The 20,260-nt window shown below is 45.5% G+C and overlaps 1 protein-coding gene across 1 annotated transcript; it reads left to right on the top strand.

Moving 5' to 3' along the window:
* Positions 1 to 8,886: 8,886 nt before the first annotated feature.
* LOC137562147 (zinc finger protein 84-like) lies at positions 8,887 to 9,753 on the top strand. The gene has a single exon (XM_068273478.1). The coding sequence runs from the start codon at positions 8,887 to 8,889 to the stop codon at positions 9,751 to 9,753; it is 867 nt and encodes a 288-aa protein (XP_068129579.1).
* The last annotated feature ends 10,507 nt before the right edge of the window (positions 9,754 to 20,260 follow it).

Genomic DNA, 20,260 nt, shown 5'->3' with positions numbered 1-20,260 from the left:
TGGCGACGAGCGGAGTGACGTCATGGACGTCAGCCGATGTCCTGACGTCAGCCGCCTCTGATCCAGCCCTTAGCGCTGGCTGGAACTATTTGTTCTGGCTGCGCAGGGCTCGGGCGGCTGGGGGGACCCTCTTTCGCCACTGCACGCGGCGGATCGCCGCGCTGCAGCGGCGATCAGGTAGCACAAGCGGCTGGCAAAGTGCCGGCTGCGTGTGCTGCTTTTTATTTTATCAAAATCGGCCCAGCAGGGCCTGAGCGGCACCCTCTGGCGGTAATGGACGAGCTGAGCTCGTCCATACCGCTAAGGAGGTTAAAAGGGAATGAAACCCAGCATTTTTTCTTTGCTCTAAAAGACTACTTACAGCATATTATATACTACCACCATTTTTTTTTTTACTAGAACAGCATTCAATTAGTTAAACACAGGACTTACAAGTTCCCTGCAGAGAAAGCTGGACACACCAGAACTGGAGATAATGTTATCTTGTGTTTACATTCCTCACTTGATACGATTAAGTAAATACTTTTCTGATTGTGCAGACACTCCGAAACACAGTCAGACACTCAGAAAGCATTTCTGCTTATATTGTAAGATGAATAAACCGTATATGAATAAAATGCAAAGGCAGCTCTCAGAACAAAAACAATCTACTATGGGAACTTGTAATTTCTAAATGAATAATAATACTTATGCACAAAAGCAAATATGATAACCGTATGGCCTATAAAAAGTAGGAAACCATGTTTTTATTGAATATTATGTCAGGGTTTAATACCGCTTTAATGTGTGCTGATGTCCCCCTGTGTCTGGATCATTCACCCTTCCTTATGGAAACAGTGGGTGATCCTGTCCTGTGTACAGAAGTAGCATGAGCCAGCCTTCAGATGCCCTATAGCCAATCAGGTCGGGGCACTGCTGATCACGGCCGCTGCTCTGTTACTGGAGCCTCGTGGACTATTTAGTGAGTGCAGTGATTGGCCCCAATGATGGAGCCATAGTCCCACCTACGAGACCATCAGCTCCAGTAGCAGAGCAGCAGCCCTGATTGGCAGAGCCTCCCACCTGTTTAGCTACAGGACGCCTAAAGGATAGCTTTTGCACACTGCCACTCCTGGGATGGAGGACACAAGAAGGACAGAGGGGGACACAGGAAGGAGGGGAGGACATGGGGATGTAGGAAGGACAGAGGGGGACACAGGACGGACAGAGAAGGACACAGGAAGGACAGAGGTAGACACAGGAAGGGCAGAGTAGGACACAGGAAAGACCCAGGGGGACACAGAAAGGGCACTAAGGACCCCCTGGGAACACCGTCATGAAATTCATTACTCTTTCTTTTGATATATGTAAATTTACACTACCATTAGGTTTGCTACATTCTCTGACATTTACCGCATTTAAATGTATACTTTTTTCCTTTAAAAACTTTAAAATCGATTTTCTCAAAAACTATAAAGTCTTTTTGAAAAAAAAATGTCCTCTTGTTCCGACTGTTCTTAAGATATCCAGCAAATTTGGTGTTTCTAGAATGTAAGGGGGCTTTGCTATTAACCGCTAAAGTCGGCCGTTTTTGAATCACTAATACCAACTCGTGATCTCGAGTAACTCGTGATCACGAGTCAAGTAACGACTGCGATCACAAGTGCCGATTAATAACTCGTGATCGCAGAAAACAGCTTGTGATCACGAGTCATGAGCACCACTGCTTACCAAGATTAGTACACTTTTCCCAGGTTTTTTATCCTCTAAACCTAGGTGTGTCTTATGGCCTGGGGTGTCTTATGGTCTAAAAAATATGGTATAGCTAATGAGGGGAGGTCACATGATAGCACAGCTAACAAGTTTTAACAGTAGGAAAGATAATTTTGTGCTTTGGTATACAAGAATGTAATATAATCGGATAATAAATATGTTTTATTGCTAAAGCTAGAAAATAAGAGAAAACAATTAATAATGAGTATAAAGGTTCAATTAAAGATTTTGAACATATTACTGTAAAAAGGCAACAAGCTGCCTATCTTCAACAAAAATGGATGGTGTCAGAGCAAAAGGGAGAGTGCGGATGGGAGGAAGCATCCAGAAAGAACAAGGTGGAGGTGGAGGCAGAGGAAGAGAAAGAGGGAGAGGAAGACCCGGAGGAGGCATAAGACGTGGACAAAGAAGGCAACAAATTCTTTCGAATGAAATTCGTGCTACGCTTGTGGACCATGTAATAAACCATGGACTTACAATGAGGGAGGCTGGGTTAAGAGTTCAGCCTAACCTAAGCAGGTACACAGTGGCATCAGTAGTTTGCGCGTTTCGTCAAGAGAACAGGTGAGGAACCTATCTTCTGTCAGCAGTGTAGTAGTGTGTGTAGGAACCTTTTGTGGATACTTCACATAAATCCATACTACTCACACTGGGTGGTTGTCCAATTGCTACTGGATTTTTAGATTTTGAAGAAACCCATTGCCACCCAGGTCTTTACTGTAAAGGTGGGTACACACATCAGATAAAAGTCTGTGGGAAATGAAAGATCACAGATCAATTTTACCCCTACCATGTAGTATGAGAGCCATACCTACACAGTCTATTCTATTAAGCTAAACTCCCCATCAGATAAAAATCCGTGCAACGATGTGGTACACATGCAAAAGATCAGTTCCTGCAAAAGATCAGTTCTTGCAAATTGCATTCATAGCCTATGATATCTGCAGATCCCATACACACAGACATTCATCTGCAGATGAGACAATCATCTGCAGATCTGAAAATCCATCCTGGTGGATCTGATCCGCAGATAAATGTCCATTACAGTAAACAAGGTGTGTATGAGATCTGCAGATATCATGGATGATGAATGCAATTTGCAGGAACTGACCTTTTGCATGTGTACAGCATCTTTGTGTACAGCATGTTGCTAAGATTTTTATTTGATGGAGAGTTCAGCTCAATAGAATAGACTGTGTAAATATGCTCGCATACTACATGAAGGGTGGTAAGATTGGTCTGTGATCTTTCATTTTCCAAAGACTTTTTATCTGATGAGTTGTAGTCCTCTGGCTTCTCTGGCTTCTCTTAGTCCTCTGGCTTCTCTCTACTGTAATATACATGTTCAGGTCAGCAGTAGAAGAGGAAAGGGTGGGGGGGAGGGGGGGAGGCAATCCGCAAAGAAACTTGGATCTACAGTGAAAAATGATGAAAAAAGGAAATAAAATAAATTTATAATAAAATGTTTCTGCCTATGCTCATGCATTTTTACAATAAAGGTATATTAAACTGCTGTAAAATGCGCACATAAAAATGCATACATTTTTGCATGCATTTTTTTCTGCTTCACAAGAAAAAGGCATATTTATAACTACAGTATTCTGGGAGTGAAAAAGGTGGTTACATTTATACATTGGGGGGCAGCAGTGCTGCGGACGCAGAATCGGCCTGTAGTGTACTAGAGATAAATTTGTGCCTATGTGGAATCTGTCGAGATAATTGTCAGGTCTATGGCCACCTTTAGTATTCCTTTTTTTTTCAATATATATATATATATATATATATATATATATATATATGTATATATATACATATGTATATATATATATATATATATATATATATATATATATATATATATATACACAAATACAGAGGGGCTGCAGCAACAGGAAAACAGTGACAGGGGCGCTTGGTTACGCTTTAACGCGCTTATTTTCCCCTGTGAGCCTGCATGACCACGCCCACCTCTAGCACAGTTAAGCATATAAATGAGTGGATTGCACATGTTCAGAGAGTTCGTTTGCTAGCTAGTGAAGGGTGAGGTGTTTTTAATTTCCTTTTTTCCCATCTAGTTGACTTTTAGGTTTTTGGATTAGTTCCCACTAGACTGCTTATAAAAACTGTCATTTTGCATGGTAGAGTAGGACTCACCAGATCGGGGACACTTTGGCGCAGTTGGTGAGCTTAAGCGCGTTAAAGCGTAACCAAGAGCCCCTGTTCTTATGGAGTCTGGGGACCTCCAGCGCTGCGTGCATGCTTTGCATAGAATTGCATAAAAAAATGTGGTTTGTGCTGCTCACCCCTTGGTTTTATATATATATATATATATATATATATATATATATATATATATATATATATATATATATATTTGTTTTTGTTTTTTTTTGTTTTCATATTCTATCTTCATCCAGAGTAAATTGCCTGAGTTTATATTTTTTCAGCCCTGATCTGAATTATTTATGTTTTTACCGTTAGCCTAAGCGTACAAAGGTATGTTCAGCAAATACAGTATGATGACTGTAAAAAGTTTTTTGTTTACTGTAAATAAATGTTTTTTTTTAATTGTCACAAACAGACTTGAATAGATGAAAAGCAATAAAAAATTTCATTGGTGTGAATAACTTGTACCATGTAGTGTTGAAGAATGTATTTTTACACTTTCTCTATGGAAATGCTAACAGTGTTTTAAGTTAAACACTGGAGTGTTTAAATGACTTAAACAGAATCTGCTCATATGATGACATGTTTATCTGTTTGACAAGAAAATAGGGTTTTGGCAAGAAAGTGTGCAGTTTTGACTAATGTGGTCCATTTTGCACATAATCTGAGGTGTTGTGCTACTTGTGTGGGGTGTTGTAAAATTGTGTAAAGTGTTTTAAAAATCTTTACATTTTTTGAAAATTTTGCTTAAGCAATTGTAAAAAAATGTAATGTGTATGCATAGAACACTGAAACTGTCCATCCTCTACTGACCTATTCATTGTGGTTCCATCTATTGTTATGTTATTGAAGAATCTCCAACTTTGATAAGGTCCTTCCATTTGTCTCTTGCTCTTACTGTGGAATGGTAATGATGTTATCACCTTGCTGGGTGGGGGTTAATTTAAATAAAGAGGTCTTGAAACTGTTCTCTAATACTACTGTAAACACACCTTTTGTTGTTAACAAGAACCACTTTTTAACCAATTGAAAACAACCTAATGCTAGTGAATGGAGGAAAAGTGAATAAAAGATGGGTCAGACCTAAGTCAGGTAGCAGAATACCAGAGACTTCCCAGGAATAAGGAACTCCCATACTACATCTTACAAGGTAACTATGACCATTCTGATTTACTTTTTAGTTTCTATTTTTAAGATGAAGTGTGTTAATAATGTTATATTACATAAACCAGTAAGTGTGACTTTTATAACTGGGTGGCACATGTGTAGGTTTTATACTGTACAAATGTGCAACTGTTAAAACATGAAGGATAGTGTAGGCTTGGGCTATACTGGAACAATTTTTTTTGCATGTGATCAAAAGATTTAACTTCTTGTGAACAGTTACTCTTTATGTCAACTTTGTTTGTTGATTTTAAAATAAAGTGAGAATAATATTACTGTGCATAAAGAGTGTCTGAATAAATACCACAAGCAAAAGAGAATTTAATAAAAAAAAAGAAAAAAAAAGAAAGGAATATAAAAGAAATGTACAGTTTATCAGAGTTCAGTAACCAGTCATGAGGCGATATGTAGGTCAGTTAAAAAGTAAAAGGAATGAAGCCATTTGTGGCATTAACTACTTTAGGACCATGATGGTTAAAATCTATGCCCTGTTTTGATGGCTATCTGGCTGCCAGGGCGTAGATCTCAATCAACTGACACTGCGAGTTCTCGCCGCTTTCATTGTTCCCGACGATCTCGCCGCTGTCTCCCCGCCGCAGCTCACTCGCTCTGCCGTCTCTATAATGGCAGAGCCCTGTGAGCAACTCCCATTGGCTTACATTGACAGACAGGGTCTGGAGCCAATGAAATCAGCTCCTGATTGGCTCACAGGAACTCTGCCATCATAGGGACGGCAGAGTGGGTTGCCCAGGTTACTGACGTGCGGCGATTGTGGCGGGTAAGTGCATCGATTCATCGGTATTCGCCGCTCGCTTTTTCACCGTTTATTGTACCAGCGGTCTCTGGTCCTTAAGGGCGCAGAGTTCGTTGGTACTTAAGTGGTTGATATCAAACACAGTGCTACCCTGATTATTTCTTTTAAAGAACCAATATTAATGAAAAACTATAACATTTTAAATACATGTGTACACAAACAGTTGCTAATTTGAATGGTCTGAACCTTTTATGTATGAACCTCTGTATGTACAGTAAGTGATGGTGCAGTGTATGTATGTTCAGCAGAGTGTATGTATGTGATGGCGCAGTGTATGTATGTGATGGTGCAGTGTATGTATGTTCAGCACAGTGTATGCATGTGATGGTGCAGTGTATGTATGTTCAGCACAGTGTATGCATGTGATGGTGCAGTGTATGTATGTTCAGCAGAGTGTATGTATGTGATGGTGCAGTGTATGTATGTTCAGCAGAGTGTATGTATGTGATGGTGCAGTGTATGCATGTTCAGCGGAGTGTATGTATGTGATGGTGCAGTGTATGTATGTGATGGTGCAGTGTATGTATGTGATGGTGCAGTGTATGTATGTTCAGCAGAGTGTATGTATGTTCAGCAGAGTGTATGTATGCGATGGTGCAGTGTATGTATGTTCAGCGGAGTGTATGTATGTGATGTTGCAGTTTATTTATGTTCAGCGGAGTGTATGTATGTGATGGTGCAGTGTATGTATGTTCAGCAGAGTGTATGTATGTGATGGTGCAGTGTATGTATGTGATGGTGCAGTGTATGTATGTTCAGCACAGTGTATGCATGTGATGGTGCAGTGTATGTATGTTCAGCACAGTGTATGCATGTGATGGTGCAGTGTATGTATGTTCAGCAGAGTGTATGTATGTGATGGTGCAGTGTATGTATGTTCAGCAGAGTGTATGTATGTGATGGTGCAGTGTATGTATGTGATGGTGCAGTGTATGTATGTGATGGTGCAGTGTATGTATGTTTAGCACAGTGCATGTATGTGATGGTGTAGTGTATGTATGTTCAGCAGAGTGTATGTATTTTCAGCAGAGTGTATGTATGTGATGGTGCAGTGTATGTATGTTCAGCAGAGTGTATGTATGTGACGGTGCAGTGTATGTATGTTCAGCAGAGTGTATGTATGTGACGGTGCAGTGTATGTATGTTCAGCAGAGTGTATGTATGTGATGGTGCAGTGTATGTATGTTCAGCAGAGTGTATGTATGTGACGGCGCAGTGTATGTATGTTCAGCAGAGTGTATGTGTGTGATGGTGCAGACTTTTTTTGTGTATAAATAGGTTTGTGGTGCATGTAAAATATGTTGGAACTTCACAAATATACCATGACAATAATAACAATATATTCAGAATCTTTGTATTTTTTTTTACAGTGTTAGATTTTTTTAAACCCTGAAATAAATTATAAATGTGTATTTTATATCTGTTCTGTTGTTGATTATTTTCATGTCAGGCTAATTGTTCCTCTAATGTACAAATCTAAATAGTTTTTTGTTGTTGTTGTTACTGCATGAAAGCAATCCTTTTATGAGATAATATTGTGTCTGTTCTTATATTCTGGCCATCAAAATTTCCTTTTAAATTGAGTGATGAGGACGTTGAGTGATGTCTAGTTGCAGCAGCTGTGATTTCTTAGGGACGTTAAAGGACTTCTGTCTTGAAAATCTTAAAAATTAAAATATACAGTATGTAAACATATACAATTAAGTACTTTTCCTTCAGAGTAAAATGAGTCATAATTACTTTTCTCCTATGTTGCTGTCACTTACAGTAGGCAGTAGAAATCTGACAGAACCAACAGGTTTTGGACTACCCCAATTCCTCATGGGGGTTCACAGGGATTTCCTTATTTTCAAAATGCACTTAGTGAATGACAGTTGCTCCATCCAACTGCCAAAAAAGTGTACGTTGAGCAGGGAGGCTGGCCAACATCTTTGTATAAATCTTTTTCAAAGAATAAAGGCCATGCTGTGAATCCCCTATGGAGAGATGGACTATCCCAAAATCTGTCGGTATTGTCAGATTTCTACTGCTTACTGTAAATGCCAGCAACATAGTAGAGAAGTAATTTATGGCTCATTTTACTCTGGAAGAAACGTACTTCTTATTTGTATGTGTTTTAAATGTTAAGATTTCCGCGACAGTTCCTCTTTAAAGAGAGCCTGGGGTGGGTTCATATAATTAAAAACAGATTTGGCTACCTGATCCGGGGTGCTGGACCATCCGCTGCCGCTCTTCGCCACTCCAGAGGCCTGCACTGCCCCACTTTCACTTTTGTGACCTCTGGGTCACGACCCTGGAAGGGAGAGATTTATTCTCTCCCAGCGTGCAGGGAGGCGGGGGAGCTGCAGGGGGCGTGGCCAGGGAGAGACAGCTGCCCAATGGCAGATGGTGAAAGCCTGCAGGAACACCCCTAGTGGGCGTTTGGAGCAAATACTCCCTCTGCTCCCATTACCCTCCGAGATAGTGACAAATATTGTTGTTAATCCTGGTTGGCTATAGCGTGGTGGTGGGAGGGGGCAGAGAGTGGCAGTGGGGGGACATAGAAGCATGTTATAGGGCAGAGAACATGCCTCTGTGTCCCATCTACCCCCCCTCCCCCCCCGCACCGCCTCGGGTTCTCTTTAACATTAATGCATTTCCGAAAAAAATATCAGCAGGTGCAATAGGTGGATTTATTTGGAGCAAATTATTCGAATTGCAGTATTTTATGATGACAATTTTTCTCTGGTATTCTTGAGAATGACAATCTGATAAGAAACAAGCAGCACTATAGATTACCCTGTGCTGATTTCAAGTGTCTTAAAAGGGATTATCATCTGAAGGGTAGTTTTGTGGCAGACCTATTTTTTTATTTTCTGATCCGCTGTCAGAGCTTCTGGGCATAGAGTAAAATAACATATAATATTTTTAATTGCAGGTGAGTTCAAAATCTGAATTCCTGCTCAACTCTGAGAATATCTTACAACAAACTGGATCTCCAGCAGCCCATGATGAGTCACAGAGGAGACAAGCCGCATCAGTGCTCAGAGTGTGAGAAAAGCTTCAGTTATCCATCAGAGCTTATTAGACACCAGAGGAGACACATTGGGGAGAGGCCATTTTTCTGCTCAGAGTGTGAGAAAAGTTTCACTCAAAAGTCACACCTTAAACAACACCAGAAGATCCACACTGGAGAGAATACATTTTTCTGTTCAGAGTGTGAGAAACATTTCACTCGAAAATCAAGCCTTGAAGCACACCAGAGGATCCACACCAGAGAGAAGCCATTTCCTTGTTCTGAATGTCAAAAATGTTTCAGTCAGAAGGGACACCTCATGGCTCATCAGAGGATTCATACTGGAGAGAAGCCTTTTACCTGCTCAAAATGTGACAAATCTTTCACTAACAAATCATCGCTTATAAGCCATGAGAGGAATCATACTGGAGAGAAGCCTTTTTCCTGCTCTGAATGTCAAAAATGTTTCAGTCAGAAGGGACACCTCAGGCTTCATCAGAGGATTCATACTGGAGAGAAGCCTTTTTCCTGCTCAGAATGTGACACATCTTTCACTGACAAGTCATCGCTTAGAAGGCATCAGAGGATTCATACTGGAGAGAAGTTGTTATGCTCTGAATGTGATAAGTCCTTCACTCAAGAAACATTTATTGTGCATCTCCGGACACACACTGGTGAGAAACCATATAAATGTACAGAATGTAACAAATTTTTTGCAGATAAGGCAAACCTTTCTCAACATCAGAGAACTCACACTGGAGAAAAGCCATTTAGCTGCTCAGAATGTGACAAGAGCTTCTCACAACAGTCACATCTGAGAAGACATCAGAAGATACATGAGCGAGTGGATGTCAGCCTGTAAACTGTGTTTTAATGAACATTTTGCAGTAGCATCACTGGATTATGGTCTTTGATAAGTAGAAAAGGTTCATTAACGTGTGATTTGGGGGTTGGTGCATGAAGCTGCGGTAATATTGAAGTACAAAGACAGTGCACAGAAATATTATTGTGACTACTGGCAGCAGGTTACCGTGAGTTGTGTTACTAGTGTGACCCGCGTTAGTAACACGAGCATGGCTATGATAACAACATTACTAATACAATTTATTGTAGCAACGCGAGGGTTACTTGAGTACCGCGGGTTGTGCTAATAGTATAACTTGCGGTAGCACGCTTCTGGTAATAACAGTAATATCAGTGGTGGACACAGACAACAGTGGGCCCCTGTGCCAAATACCAACTGTGGGCCCCTGTGTTGAGGCAAAAAAGTGGGTGTGGCCATAACAAAAAAGTGTGTGGGTCCAAATATGTTATATATTTACCAGAAAAATCTATGGCAACCTTCCCTGAGCAGGGACGGATCAAGACCAAGTTGCGCCTGGGGCAAGGTCAGGTTTTGGCGCCTAAAGGTCAGGTTTTGGCGCCTAAACTGCCATTTATTTTGCCGCTTTTTTAAGAATTCAACAAACTGCCCCTGGGGCAAGATACCTGCTTGCCCCCCCCCCCCCCCCCTAGATCCGTCCCTGTCTGTGAACCCCTAAAATATTTTGCAATGTATATAGGACACTCATTAAAGAGACACTGAAGCGAAAAAACACATTATAATATAATGAATTGGTTGTGTAGTACAGATATTTACTAGAGCATTAGTAGCAAAGAAAATATAATTTTATTTTCAGCTATATAGTGTTTTTTATAACTTTGCATCATCATTCAATAATTGCAGTTTACACAGAATTCTACACTCAGCATTCTAAATGATTTTTACAGAACAGGCCAATAAATTATTGACCTGTTCTCTGCTGAGAAAAAGATGATACAATGACTGACAGTTGAGCTAACAAGCTTCAGAAAGCGGCTTTGGAAGCGCAATGGTTCTTTTGCATAGATAAATGGAGTTTCTTAACTCTTCATGTACTGGAAACAATATTAGACTTATGTCTCTGCTCCTAATGTTTTATTTCTTAGCTGAACTACACATTCAAATCATTATATCATAATGTTTTTTTTCTTCAGTGTCTCTTTAAGTTAACCTTTTGGAGACCACTGGCGTAAATCCTACGCTGCACTTGTGGCTGCTATGGGCTGATGCGGCGTAGGAGCTACGCCAGCCACCATTTCCGTTCACGACGCGATCGTACACACCTGAGAGTTCAAATGATCACTACTATCACTGTCGGATCACAGTGATCACTTACAGAGCTGCGACGGTAGGGGGGAAGAACAGAATCCACTCACCTACCTGCCATTCCCCTGACGATTGGCGCCCCCCTCCGCTCTTGCCGGCATCCCTACTCTCTCTGACGTCAGCACCGGGTCCCGGCTTGATGACGTCATCAAGCCGCGACCCGAAACTGAGCGGCAGTAGGAGCAGAGATGCCGGCCGGATCAGAGGGGTCCACTGTGGCTCATCGCTGGAGCCTGGAATGTGAGTGAAGGCTGCCAGCTACTGGGGGGACACAAAGCCCAGCATGCCACACTGGGGAGCCGGCTGCCTGACCCCCCAAACGCCTGCCCCCTCCCATGCAAAAACGCCTGGTCCTTAAAGGGGTTAGGCAGCCAGTCTCCAATAAGTTAATTTATGAAAACATACATTGCTTAGTGTATTCCCCCTTCCCCCACAATCACTCCAGTTGCCCAACAATTAGACATGAGAAGCCATCACCCCTTAGCAGAGCCGGATCTTTAACCAGGCAAACTAATCAACTGCTTATGGGCCCCAGGAGGTCAAAAGGGCCCCATAAAGATGTCTTGCCTCTGTTCATGTAGTCCTTTAGTAACTCTTTCAGTCTTTAAAAACAAGATCTCTGCAGCAATTCTCTACTACAAAGATAAGAAGCAGGCACACACAGAGTTACCCCCCTCGCCTTAGCTCAGAGCTGTCAGACACAGACTGGGTGCTGGAATGTGATCTCTTCATACAGGATTAAGCAGCAGTAGGAGGCGCCCTTGTTGTATGGTTTGCACTTATGCGTACTTATAACAAATAAAGTGTGTTGTAGATCGCCTACCTTAAGAATGGACACTCCACTCGGTAGGATAGATATAATGATTTAATGATGGTAAGCACCTAGGACAACGCATTTCGCGGTATAAGCCGCTTCATCAGGTCAAAATAGTGCTGTGGTCAGTGGTGGATATTCTGGGCACCAAAACTTTTGTTTTCCTACCGAGTGGAGTGTCCATTCTTAAGGTAGACGATCTACAACACACTTTATTTGTTATAAGTACGCATAAGTGCAAACCATACAACAAGGGCGCCTCCTACTGCTGCTTAATTCTGAGTCTAACATCCCACATCTGTGGGAGTGTTATTTTTTGCCACAAAGTTGTGGCAAGAAACTTTTTTCGAAGGAGTTGCGACCACCCACCCCAAAGACCGAGTGGAGACGGGCTTTCTCCACATGCTTTTTCGAGTGGTTGCCTCCCCAAGCAACCTACACTTGTGAGTAGTACTATTTGTATATCTTGACCAGATTGCAAGGGTAATACACTATAGGGGCTCCCGGTGTCTCTGTGGTTTTTTTCTTTTTCGTTATACAGTATCTTCATACAGGAGCCACTTGCTTTAGCTAGAGAAACTTGATGTGGCAAAAACATCTGTAGTTAATCTTTTTTTATAGTAGCATCATAATTTGCTCAAAAGCCTATGACTTATGTTCGTAATGTTTACATTTAGTTACGGTCTTTGCTGAACTTATTAGCCTTAATTTTATCTCCCACATAAGAGGCACATAAAGATTTATTGTCTGTCTCTGTTCTGTTTATTGTCTCTGTTGTTCAACTCTTTCAGTGTTTAGATCTCTGCTGCAATGCTCCACTACAGAGATAAGAGTTCTGCTGGTGATGTTCACAGTTGGTTCCGGTCATTGCTGAACTTGACCTTAATTTTATCACCCTAATTGGCCAAAAAATATCTAAAGCTGGCTATCCACACATCCATTTTGAACACTGATTGAATCTTCCAGTAATCTATTGCTCATACATATCCAATCGATTAGCTTTTAAGTGATATTGTGCTGTTTATCAATCTCCGTGGTATGGGGCAGGACAGGAGCAGTGGGGGATCAATGGTCTATAACTTTGCCCTGCATTGAGCAGTACAGCACTCGCAGTTTGATTGAAGCTTGATACAGTTCTGCTGAAGCCTATCATAATTAAACTTACTGTGATAGAGGTTGATCACTAAACAATTGAATGGAATAATGATCAATTGGCTAGACATATTGCGGCATTATTGACCTGTGTATGTCTAGTGAGAATGAGGGATCGAAACTGACTAATTTGGTCTTGCAGTGAATAAACTCCAATATTGCTTTACGAGATCCTCACAACTCGAATGCCTAGTACACACCATGCAATTTCCCGTCAGATAGATTGGTCGAATGGATTTTTTCTGACACATCCGATCGTGATCCGATTCTGATTTCCGATTGTTTTTCTGATCAATTTTGTACAGAAGTGTTTGGAAAATGATAAGAAAAATGATTGGAAATCCATTCTGACTTTTCAGAAATAATTGATTCAACTCATCTATCTAATGGGAAATTGAATGGTGTGTACAAGACATTACAGTCACATTTGCCACGTGGCAGGCTTAGACAACAATAAAGAAGTACAAGGGGCCATCACATTTTCGGTGTAAACAATCATAAAGTTGATCTTAAAGAGAAGGAGATCAAGGAAAAAAAGATTTTATACATACCTGGTGCTTCCTTCAGCCCCATCAGCATGGATAGCTCCCACACCGCTGTCCTCCGCTGCCTCTATCCCCTGGTACTGGGTCCCATCTCTTCAGCCAGTCAGGGCCAGTTGATGCACGCACAGTGCACTCCCTCCATACTGCACAGGCGCATGCGTAAGGCAGGCGCCGGCGAGATGGAGGGAGCCCCTGTGCATGCATACAAATGGGCGCGTCCTGCGGAAGTGATGGGACCCGGTACCGGCGATAGAGGCAGTGGAGGACAGCGCCGTGGGAGCTATCCATGCTGATGGGGCTGGAGGAAGCCCCAGGTATGTATAAAATGTTTTTTAATTTTTCAAGTTCCTTCATCTCTGGTTCCCTTTAAATCTGCCTCGCTGTATTTACTTCTGTTGCCAGTGGCTTAGACATTCAAGGACAACTGTAGTGAGAAGTATGTGGAGGCTGCCATATTTATTTTCTTTTAAACAATACCAGTTTCCTGGCAGCCCTGCTGATCTATTTTGCTGCAGTAGTGTTTGAATCGCACCAGAAACAAGCATGCAGCTAATGCCAGGTCTGACAATGTCACCTGATCTGCTGCATGCTTGCTCAGGGAGTGTGGCTAAATATATTTGAGGCAGAGGATCAACAGGATAGCCAGGAAACTGGTATTGCTTAAAAGTAAATAAATATGGTAGCCTCCACATACCTCTCGCTACAGTTGTCCTTTAATGGCTTTGTGTTGATGTTATTGCACAGCAAATAACCTTACACTGTTGGAAAAGCTGTACACTGACTGCTCTAAGGAGTATCACAGCGTCATATCTTCAGTGCTGTCTGTTCCATGAAAAGATGAAATAGAATATTTACAACAAAGTTAGCGGTGCACTCACTACTGTGAGATGCTGTATGCCGGGGAGACATCCTTTCAACAGTGTGTGTGTGTGTGTGTGTGGGGGGCCTAAATGTATTATTCTGCTTGGGGCCCTGCATGGCCTTAATCCGGCTCTGCCCCTTAGCACTCCATGCACACACAGTCAGTGGCTTGAAACTATACTTCACCACCACCACCACCGAGAGTCAGCCATTAGAACCCCAATCTTCTCCACACACAGATAACCCTTAGCCTTCCTGGCATTCTGGACGAGCTAGGCTAGGCTCGTCCAGAGACACCGGAGGTCACCGCTCAGGCCCTGCTGGGCTGATTTGAAAATTTTTTTTTTTAAACACACAGCAAGCACTTTGCTTGCTGCGTGTCCTACCTGATCGCCGCCACTCGTCGCTGATCTGCCGCTACCCGCCGCGATACAGGGCCCCTCCCCGAGACCCCGTGCGCTTCCTGGCCAATCAGTGCCAGGCAGCGCTGAGGCATACCCCCCAACCGTCCCGTTTTCGTCGGGATTCGGCCGATTTGGGGGGGCCTCCCGCTATCCCGGGCCCCCGCTCTTGAATCCCGACGGCAGGGCAGAATATAGGAGGAAAAAATGATCGAGGCTCCAGCCGTGGTAATGAGGGATGCGGGAGCCCGGCTTCATTACTTCCTCCCTCCCTCCCTCTGAATGCCCCCCTGATGTGTCTGTCTGTCCCCCCTTGTTAGCAGAGTGAGTGCAGCGGAGCAGCCAGCCGAGTCCTCTTACCGCAGATCCACTCGTACTGGCATAGGACTTCCATCTGCTTCCTGTGATGTCACAGTAAACAGGAAGCACATGGAGGTCCGATGCCAGACAGTACGAGTGGATCTGCGGTAAGAGGACTCGGCTGGCTGCTCCGCTGCGCTCACTCTGCTAACAAGGGGGGACAGACAGACACATCAGGGGGGCATTCAGAGAGAGGGAGGGAGGGAGGAAGTAATGAAGCCGGGCTCCCGCATCCCTCATTACCGCGGCTGGAGCCTCGATCCTTTTTTTCCGCCTCCAGGCAATCCCCCCCCACCTAAAAGTGGCACCCTCCTCCCCACCCACAGGCATTCTCACCCCCCCTCCACTGACAACCCTCCTACCCACTAGCACCCTCCTCCCCACCAAGAGTGTACTCTGCACATAGCCCTAGGCACCCTACCCCAGGCACCCTTACCCTGGCCCCTGCACCCTTACCCTGGCCCCTGCACCCTTCCCCAGGCACCCTGCTCCTGGCCCCTGCACCTGGCCCCTTCACCCTTTTATAGCTCCCAACTGTCCCTTTTTCTGAGGGACAGTCCCTTTTTGGGAGCCCTGTCCCTCCGTCCCTCTTTCACCCTCATTTGTCCCTCTTTCAGGACTTTGTCCCTCTTTCTATATAAATATATACATTTCTATACTAAAAATGTGTTTGATTGACTCTAAACTTTATTCCCATCCTTTAAGGCTGGTTTCACAGTGGGACGTTACAGGCGCACGTTAGAGCAGCCTGTAACGCAGCCCACCGCACAGTAATGAAAAATCAATGGGGCTGTTCACAGTGCCCACGTTGCGTTACACTGTAACGCTGCGTCACAAGGCAACGTACTGCATGCAGTACTTTAGACGCGGCTGAGCCGCGTTAGACTGCTTGCACATGCTCAGTAACGTTGGGGAGGAGCGGAGAGCGGCCAGGCACATGGCTAATTAATATGCACTGCACGTTGTGACGTGCAGTGTTTACTTCCTGGAGCGGCCACTCTGTGCAGCAATTGGCCGGCGGGACCACGTGATGCCGCATGCGCACAAGAGTGCGCATCACGGCATCACTGACGCCAGAGTGAGCTGCACAACGCGGCTCACTCTGACGTCCAGATCCAGCACCACCAGGCGTTCCGTTAGGGGGACGTTATGCGACCTTAACGCCCCCTCTAACGCAACGTCCTGGTGTGAAATTAGCCTAAATTGATATATTACTAATTGTAAAATGTTATTATGAAGGAAAATGAACCAGGATAGAAAGGACCAGTGTGGTTTGAATTATAAGACAACATATTTTCTTATGAAATTTTTATGGTATGCGTGACTAGACGTGTGGCGGGGGTGTGGCCATGGGTGTGGCAGGGGCGTGGCTTAAGTGCCCCTTTTTCTCATCTCAAAAAGTTGGGAGGTATGGCTGAGGGGTGGATCGGGACTCCCTGTGACGTCACAACGTTCGAGTCATTGCGCCGGTGGCGATCGGAGGGCAGGGAGGGATGCCGCAGGGAGGGGGGAATGATGTAGCTAGCGCTAGGCTAGCTACATGATAAAAAAAAGTGCAAAAAACGTTCCCGCGTCCGCAGGGCTGCGGGAATCAGAACGCCAGGCAGGTTAAAAGAAACCCGAGGTATGAGATCTATGAAACCTGTCCTAATTCATTTCCTTTTAAACATTGCCAGTAGCCTGGTAGTCCTGCTTATCTTTCTGGTCAGTAGGGTCTATATCACACATCTGAAACAAACATCCAGTTAATCTTGTCAGATTTGTCAGACACCTGATCTGCATGCTTTTTTTAGGGTCTAGAGCATAAAGCATTATGATTAGCAGGCATTTACCACTAATCGTCGAATCACTGGTGATCGTTGGTGCTTTTTAAAGCGCTAGTGCAATTAAAAGTATATGGCAGTTATCACTGCCGTGATCGCCACCGATTTACGATTAGCGACAAACACAAATGCCATGCATGCATCGATTTTTCACGATTTTTGAGCGAACACGCTTATAATGTTAAGGACATCGGCCCCAGCTCTTTTTTTCAGTTCTCATACATCAGGCATGTCCAAAGTCCCTCCCAGGGGCCAAATGTGGCCCACCGAGCCTTTTCTGGTGGCCCCCAAAGCTCTCTACAGTTGTTGATTTCATGCGGCCTGCAGACCGTAGCTGTGGTGCCGCATGCAGTGGCCACCTGGTGTCACCGCTCCACCTTCTCCTTTGTTCGCCTGATGGTCATCATCCACCTCTGGGCTTATGCAGACGAGACCCCAAAGCTGCTTCCCTTTAGGCAGCCTGCAAGACTGAAATTGCAACTTACCTACATACCCCCACACAGCAAGCCATGCACTCGTGGCACTGATGTTTAAGGGGGGTCAGGGGCGTAGGGCCTGTGGTCGCAACGGTCGCCACGGCGACCGGGCCCGGCTCCTGAAGAGGCGGGGGAGGGGCCCGGGGGGCCCCATGTGTTTTTGTAGTGCCGACCGTGTGTGCTATTGGGAGGGGGGAGCCGCAGCCGCGGGGAGGGCAGCCCGACCTCTCCCTCCCTACCTCCCCCCGGGCCCCCCCCCCTTCAGATGCAGAGTGCGTGGCGCACGGAAGAGCTGTAGGCAGAACTCACCTCCGTCCCTGCGTTCCAAGCGCTGCTGATCTCCTCCCGCTGTATAGATGCTGATACACACTGCATCCGGCTAAACAGGAAGCAGTGTGTAACAACATCTATACAGCAGGAGGAGATCAGCGGCGCAGGGACGGAGGTGAGTTCTGCCTACAGCGCTTCCGTGCGCCGCGCACTCTGCATTTGAAGGGGGGGGGGGGCCCGGGGAGAGGAAGGGAGGGAGAGGTCGGGCTGCCCTCCCCGCAGCTGCGGCTCCCCCCTTCATTATGGGGGGGGGCACCTACCTACCTACCCTATCCTGCGGGGCAGCTACCTACCTAACCTATCCTGGGGGGGCAGCTACCCACCTAACCTATCCTGGGGGGCAGCTACCTAATCTAACCTATCCTGGGGGGGCAGCTACCTAATCGATCCTGGGGGGCAGCTTCCTACCTAACCTATCCTGGAGGGGCAGCTACCTAATCTATCCTGGGGGGGGGCAGCTACCTACCTAACCTATCCTGGAGGGGCAGCTACCTACCTAACCTATCCTGGGGGGGCAGCTACCTACCTAACCTATCCTGGGGGGGCAGCTACCTACCTGACCTATCCTGGGGGGCAGCTACCTACCTAATCTATCCTGGGGGGCAGCTACCTACCTAACCTATCCTGGGGAGCAGCTACCCACCTAACCTATCCTGGGGGGGGGGGCAGCTACCTACCTAACCTATCCTGGGGGGCAGCTACCTACCTAACCTATCCTGGGGGGCAGCTACCTACCTAACCTATCTTGGGGGGGCAGCTACCTACCTAACCTATCCTGGGGGGGCAGCTACCTACCTAACCTATCCTGGGGGGGCAGCTACCTACCTAACCTATCTTGGGGGGGCAGCTACCTACCTAACCTATCCTGGGGGGGCAGCTACCTACCTAACCTATCCTGGGGGGGCAGCTACCTACCTAACCTATCCTGGGGGGGCAGCTACCTACCTAACCTATCCTAGGGGGCAGCTACCTACCTACCTAACCTATCCTTGGGGGCAGCTACCCACCTAACCTATCCTGGGGGGGCAGCTACCTACCTAACCTATCCTGGGGGGGCAGCTACCTACCTAACCTATCCTGGGGGGGCAGCTACCTAATCTAACCTATCCTGGGGGCAGCTACCTAATCTAACCTATCCTGGGGGGCAGCTACCTAATCTATCCTGGTGGGCAGCTACCTACTCTAACCTATCCTGGGGGGCAGCTACCTACTCTAACCTATCCTGGGGGGCAGATACCTACTCTAACCTATCCTGGGGGCAGCTACCTAATCTAACCTATCCTGGGGGAAAGCTACCTAATCTATCCTGGGGGGCAGCTGCCTAACCGATACTGGGGGGCACCTACCTCATCTAACCTATACTGGGGGGCAGCTACCTAATCTAACCTATACTGGGGGGCACCTACCTATCTAACCTGGGGGCACTTACTTGTCTAACCTGTATTCGGGGCACCTAGCTAGCCTATATAGGTGGCAACTATACTGGCTACCTATATTGGAGGCACCTACCTAACTAACCTATACTGGGGGCACCTACCTATCTAACCTATGCTGGGGGCAACTATTCTGGCTACCTATATTAGAGGCACCCACCTAGCTAACCTGTACTGGGGGCACCTATCTATCTAACGTATACCGGCGGCGCCTGCCTATCTAACCTATACTGGGGGCAACTATACTGGCTACCTATGCTGGAGGCACCTACCTGGCTAACCTATACCGGGGGCAACTATACTGGCTTACCTATGCCTGGCTACCTATACTGGGGGGACCTATAGCTGGCTATAGGGATTCGGATATGTGTGTGCGTCGGGTGTTGCCGGGGGAGGGGGGCTGTTGTTGCCGTGGGAGGGCCCACATCCAGATTCCGCATCGGGGCCCAGAGGTTTGTAGCTACGCCACTGAGGGGGGTGGCAGGGCAGTGATGTCATCACCTTTGACTGCCCAACAGCCCATGGATAACTGAGTGGCTGCAACTAGTTGCTCTGCTCTTTCCCTATGCTCAGCGCCTGCAAGTGTGTAGTCGTGCTGTGTCAAGACAGCAGCTGTGGCCGTTAACATCGCTCTGTTTACACAGTGGCATTTTTTGGTTGCAGGGTGGGCCTGGGCCCCTGTGAGCATTGGACATTAAAGAGTTCTCGTGCAGTAGCATGGCCTGCATCACCGTATGTCTACCACTGGGTAATATTGCTCTGCACTGTCTGCGCACAGCAATAATAGCTCTGTTGGTGAAGCTGCACTCACTGGCCGACCATCCAAATCGGAATGGTAAGGTGTGCAGAAGATCTAATCCCAGACCCATGGGATCAAAATGTCAATAAAGGCGTAATGATCCGCACCACCTCTAGAAAAGTGTCTTCATTTATTGAAAAAAAAACAGAACCGTAGGGCAAGACAAAACTGGGCAACTTGAAGATGG

Source organism: Hyperolius riggenbachi, chromosome 3 (assembly GCF_040937935.1).
Source record: "Hyperolius riggenbachi isolate aHypRig1 chromosome 3, aHypRig1.pri, whole genome shotgun sequence".
Classification (NCBI taxonomy): domain Eukaryota; kingdom Metazoa; phylum Chordata; class Amphibia; order Anura; family Hyperoliidae; genus Hyperolius; species Hyperolius riggenbachi.
This window is presented reverse-complemented; position numbering and strand designations above follow the sequence as displayed.

Bases quoted from the DNA above. Each gene is read 5' to 3' on its own strand.
- LOC137562147 (XM_068273478.1), top strand. From the start codon at position 8,887: ATGAGTCACAGAGGAGACAAGCCGCATCAGTGCTCAGAGTGTGAGAAA.